At 48.1% G+C, this 5,895-nt stretch overlaps 1 protein-coding gene across 1 annotated transcript; it reads left to right on the top strand.

Annotated features, from left to right (window-relative positions):
• Window positions 1-273: 273 nt before the first annotated feature.
• On the top strand, window positions 274-5,404 carry kctd4 (potassium channel tetramerization domain containing 4). The gene is made up of 3 exons (XM_080785376.1): window positions 274-378; window positions 1,763-2,125; window positions 5,068-5,404. The coding sequence occupies exons 1-3, from the start codon at window positions 286-288 to the stop codon at window positions 5,386-5,388; spliced, it is 777 nt and encodes a 258-aa protein (XP_080641502.1). The 5' UTR covers window positions 274-285; the 3' UTR covers window positions 5,389-5,404.
• The last annotated feature ends 491 nt before the right edge of the window (window positions 5,405-5,895 follow it).

The raw sequence follows: 5,895 nt of genomic DNA, 5'->3' as shown, positions 1-5,895 counted from the left end.
AGAGAGGTTGCGGAGCTGCACAGAGAAGGCAGTTCTTAGCGCTCTTTCTTAGCGCTCTGCTCTCTGGCGGTCAGACTCTCGGTGAAGACCTCTCTCTGACTCGGGAGTTCACACACCGGCGCGGCACGCTGACAAGAGAACTACTCCATTTTATTATTTTCATTGTTTTTCTTTAGTACACGAAAGCGCACACGCTCACAAACGCACACACACACACACACACACACAAAGAAAGCACGCGCTCTCCCAACTTTGAGGAGGAGGAGGAGGGAGGTAAGGTGTGGAATGGAATGGAAGCTCAGTAGCATGGAGAGTGAAGTGAGACAGATCAACCCAGACCTGCTGCAGCCCAGCAAGAGCTTCAAGAAGACCTCGCAGGTAAGGACTCCAGTCCTGGAGACTCACTGTGTCCGCTCCACGCTTTCATTTACTCGCTCTCGTCTCTCGCCATTCATTTGACTCCGTCTCGTGTCCTCGTCTCGAGTTCTCATTTTTTCTGTCTCGTCCTTAATTTGACTCTCGTTGGACCTGACTCAGTAAGGGACTCGGGACTCTCTCCCCACCCCCCCTTCCCAACGAGTCCACTCGAACTCACGAGTTACTGCAATCCATTCACATTGATATTATCGTAGTCCATTCACATTAACATTATAAGAGATCTGTCTGGTGCTTATAGCACAGCTGGCACGCCTGCCAGTTTTCTGTACCTATCAAATGAGAAAAAAGAAAATTATCTAGTCTCGGTCTCGCCTTCTATAGGTCTCGACTTGGTCTCGACCCTGTCCAACACTCGGTCTGTGCTCTGTCTCGACCCCGTCCCACACTAGGTTTCGACTCAGACTCTTAGTTGTATCCGTTGCATAGCAACCTATAGCATCATTCATACGTTGGTGAAGAGCGCCATCTATAGTAAAGCGTGCCGTAGAGCTGTGTCAGTCAATCGTTGTATCTGATGTGATGAACATGACGTGCTTTGGCTGTAAATCTGTTCAAAGTCAAAGTTGTACTATTTGTAACACACGCCAACGCAGTTTACTTGTGTAAATTTGTTCTCCACATTTGACCCATCACTTGGAGTCGAGATACTAGTCTGCCGGATATAAGACGAACCCCGCATGTTTTAAGACTCAATTGTGGATAAAGAACGTTGCATGTCAAATAGTCTAGTCGCCGATTATAATACTGTTTTTTTAGGACATTCCATTTCTTATATTCAGCACGATAGGGTAAATGGATTCGGGGAAAAATCCGTTCCCATCGGCGCTTTTTTCCCCGTTTACTTCCGTCGCTCGGCAACCGGAGCAACACAGAATCAATAAATATAGAAATGACGTCAAAAGATTATCTTGGCGTCAAAAGACTTATAGTTAAAGGTATATTCAGTGATTTCACTTCATTCAAATATCACTTACTTTTTTGTTTTGTTGCGATAATCCTCTCTACTATAGAGTGTGCTGACCATATAAGGAGTTCCTCCCTGTCCCCAGTTAACCCCCGGGGGGGGGTCAAAAAACCCTTAGGTTTCGTTTTTGACTCTCTATCCTGATTGGACGAAAGGCTTTGGGTCCCAGCCAAAAACGAAACCTATAAGGTTTTTTGAGTGAAATCACTGAATATATACCTTTAACTACTGTAGTCAACTGTATTCATTGTAGTTAACTCTGATATAAAATATGAACTATATTAACTGTAGCTAACTGTATACGCCATGGGCCACACCTTCATTACTACTGTGTTACTCTGATATTAACTGTGTTAACAGGGGACCATCACCCTGAACGTGGGGGGCTTCCTGTATGCGGCCCACCGCTCCACGCTGCTCAAACACCCGGGCTCCTTGCTGGAGGAGCTGGCGAGCGGCCGGAAGGCCGTGACGCACACGGACGCCATGGGCCACACCTTCATCGACCGCGACGGCCCCGCCTTCCGCCACGTGCTCAACTTCCTGCGCGCCGGCGAGCTGCAGCTGCCCGACGACTTCCGCGAGTCGGCGCTGCTGCGCCGCGAGGCCGACTTCTACCGCCTGGGGGCGCTGTCGGACGCCGTGGCCGAGTGGGCGGAGCAGAGGACCGCGCAGCGCGACCCCGCCTTCCTGGAGATGACGGACAGCCACGAGCGATCGCAGGTTAGAGAGAGAGACGCGCGGTCGTTGAAATGGATTATGCGACCGAGATGCATGTTAAAGGGATTGTGACATAAGTAATTCTTTTTAGGTTTTCTCATTTGCTCAATTGCACCCAAATAACCCTGAACTTTTAACATTCAGTAGATTTTCTGTGGGGTATTCTGGCTCAAACCGATTTTTCTGGGAGGGGGGTTTCTTAGCATCTCAAAGGGCTTCACAGACACAGAGAAAATCCCAGACCACATAAAATCCACTGAATGTTCAGGTTGTTTGGGTGTAATTGAGGTTAAAAAAAAACCTAAAAGAAAAAAGCGAAATATTTTAAATTATGAAAATTAATGTCATGAATCCTTTACATAACAGGGTTTCTCCCTATAAATCAATAATTTCCGTAGTAAGAGATTCAAAATGTCTAAATCTAGTCAACCAGGCCTGCATCAGTAGGCTACGCAATTTAGGCATTTAGCAAGGAAACATACCGTTACTGTTCCTACTATACATTAACGAGTGATGAGTGCCGCCTGTAATTGCAAATTGTTCCCGTTTCCCCGACTACTCAGCAGCACTCCTGATATCGGGAGAAGACCAAAAACAGTTTGAAGAGGCTCTCGGTACAGAACTCACGGAAATACGAACTTGGCTTACCGATAAACTCTCATTGCATCTTGGTAAAACGGAATCCATCCTTTTCGGGTCCAACCGTTCCCCTTAAATGTACATGATGTTTAAGGTCCAAGTTGACAACATCGTAATCTCTAGCAAAGGAGAGGTTCATCTAGGCTGTGTCCTTGACAATAAGATGGCGGGTGAAAGCATGGGCGATCAAAAGAGTAAATTGCATTGACAACTAAGGGAACATTTACGCCATAATGTGTCGTTTACGTCATATTGTCTCTTTATTGTTAATGGCGTTTAATGTTTGTGTTGGCACCGTTTGTTTTACATCACCTAATCAACATGACTGAGTTAGATATTTAATATATTAGCGCCCCTCACTTCACACGGGTGTGATTTTTATTATTTGTATCGTAGGCATGCTTTTATCATGTCGGCGTCGTCGGGTTGTTATTGTTGGTCGTCATGGCTGCCAGTTCCCACCTGATGTCGTGTGTGAGCTCCGACTGCTCCAGACCGTTCTGAATAACTGCTAGCTTACATAATGTCTTGAGGCTAGGATTGAAGTCTAAGACATACAGGTTATCAGGGGTGATGTCTCCAAAGTGGAAGATACGATCTCCCACCATGCATGCAGCGGCATATCTCATACATCGGACCCGGACCTTTCCCTTGGACTCAACCTTCTTCCAGGAGAAGGTCTCTGGACTGAATTTCCACACATTAATATTGTTACAGCCACCAACTATGTACAGCTCTCCATTGTAGGTAAATGCTGAATGATAGAACCATCCTTCTGGATGAGGCTGGGGAGATGGTGTGCTCAGCCAGAGGTTGGTCTCTGTGTCAAACACTCTGAGGGGGTACTGATCCCCCCCGAATACAAACATCTTTGTCCCGATGATGGTGGCAGAGTGAAAGTATGTAGCAGTAGGTTGAGTTCCTCTGGTGTTAATTAAAGTCCAGACCATTGTGCTGGTGTCCAACTTGTACATGTCATTAGTCCATCCAGTCAGCATGGTGAGTCCTCCATGTATAAACATGACCTTCTCCAACACACAGGCTGAGTGGTAGTACCTCTCCTCTGGAACAGTGCCAGAAACCCTGGGTTTGAACCATCTGTAGGCGTCAATACCAAATGCATAAAGAACATTGCAGTAAGGCCTCCCTCCCCAGATGTAGACTATATCTTCAACCAACACAGCTGTGTGGCCAGAGCGCCTGGATGGAACCTCTAGGTGGCGTCCTCCACTTCCTGGCGGCGTCCCTGGGGTCAGCATCCTCCAGCATAAAGACACTGTGTTGAAGACGTGAACATCGATGGGATCAGTGTCTCCTCCAAAGCAGTACAGCTTGTCCTGCAGCACCACAGCTGCATGGGGACATCTCTCTGCTCCTCCTTTCAGACGGACGGTCCAGAGGATCATTCTAACATCAGGTTGTTCTTGGTTCTCTGTCCCAGAATGCAGTTCTGTCTCTCCGTCTCTGTCCCAGGATGCAGTTCTGTCAACCACACACTATCTCTTATATCTCTACAGTGGTACAAACGTCATGTGACGCCTCTGGCCAATCCGTGAAGCCGGTGTGTTGCGTCAGCCAGACATACAGTAGTCTATCTGTGGCCGTCACTCAGGGAAAAGGCTCCAGTTTTCAGTGTGACTCTGTGTGTGTCTATCAAAAGATAGAGACCGAACCGGAGCGTTGATATATTATTGATTTCAGTTAATTACTAGTATTACAATGTTATTGTCTTCTCTTTTTTTATGTCCAATATATTTGTATTTAATTCAGAATTCCAATTAAAAAAATGGCAAAATAAATATTCAGGATTTTAATTCAAATATAGCAAAAAATATTTTTGCTACGACATTAATATGCAATGTGGCCCCACTGGATTGAGTGTGGAAATATTGTGGCCCTCTCTATCGTCAAAGTTGCCCACCCCTGCCCTATAGGCTCATCATGTATAGGACACGGCAGACTGCTGGACGAGCGCTTTGGCATGGGGGGGGGGGTGGGGGGGTCAGATCACCATAATGGAATGAATTCTGTACGGGCCATATATGGAGCGTGTCTTGAGTGTACAGGGTTTGATGAGGTCAGATCAACATAAGGAATGTCTGAACGGGTCAGCTCCATATACGGAGATGGAGGCGTGACCATAAATGGAGGTGGAAAAGCAGGTGCATAGTAATGACCGCATGAAAAAAATATCGTGATGCCAAGTATATCATGATGCTGCTTGAAAAAACACAGATATTACACATTGTCCATATCGCCCCACTCCCTAACCTCTACCCCCCCCCCCCCCCCAACTCCCTCTACAGGGCCTCAAGGTGTACTGCAGCGACCCCGCCTTCATCAACAAGGTCAAGGGGCGCCTGGTGCAGATCTCCAAGAGCCGCCTGGACGGCTTCCCCGAGGAGTTCGAGGTGTCGTCCAACGTGATCCAGTTCCGCCACTTCATCCGCTCCGAGCCGGGCTCGCGCCTCGTGCTGAAGGAGGACAGCACCTTCCTGTGCACACTGGACACGCTCAAGCTAGAGACCGTCATGCTGGCGCTGCGCGCCGGCTACACGCTCATCACCTCGCTGGACAGCAGCAAGGGCAGCGTCACGCAGGCAGAGGCCCTGCACTTTGTCAAGTAGTAGTAGGACCAGAGACGTCCCCTTATCGTTCACTAAACTCACCCCACACAGCTACTGCTGTTGCCCTGCGACGTCCCGTTATCGTTCACTAAACTCACCCCACACAGCTACTGCTGTTGTCCTGCAACGTCCCCTTATCGTTCACTAAACTCACCCCACACAGCTACTGCTGTTGCCCTGCGACGTCCTCCTTATCGTTCACTAAACTCACCCCACACAGCTACTGCTGTTGTCCTGCAACGTCCCCTTATAGTTCACTAAACTCACCCCACACAGCTACTGCTGTTGTCCTGCGACGTCCCCCTTATCGTTCACTAAACTCACCCCACACAGCTACTGCTGTTGCCCTGCGACGTCCCCCTTATCGTTCACTAAACTCACCCCACACAGCTACTGCTGTTGTCCTGCGACGTCCCCCTTATCGTTCACTAAACTCACCCCACACAGCTACTGCTGTTGTCCTGCAACGTCCCCTTATCGTTCACTAAACTCACCCCACACAGCTAC

The sequence above is a fragment of the Protomyctophum bolini genome (assembly GCF_963924005.1).
Source record: "Protomyctophum bolini genome assembly, chromosome: 16".
In the NCBI taxonomy this organism is placed as follows: Eukaryota; Metazoa; Chordata; class Actinopteri; order Myctophiformes; family Myctophidae; genus Protomyctophum; species Protomyctophum bolini.
This window is presented reverse-complemented; position numbering and strand designations above follow the sequence as displayed.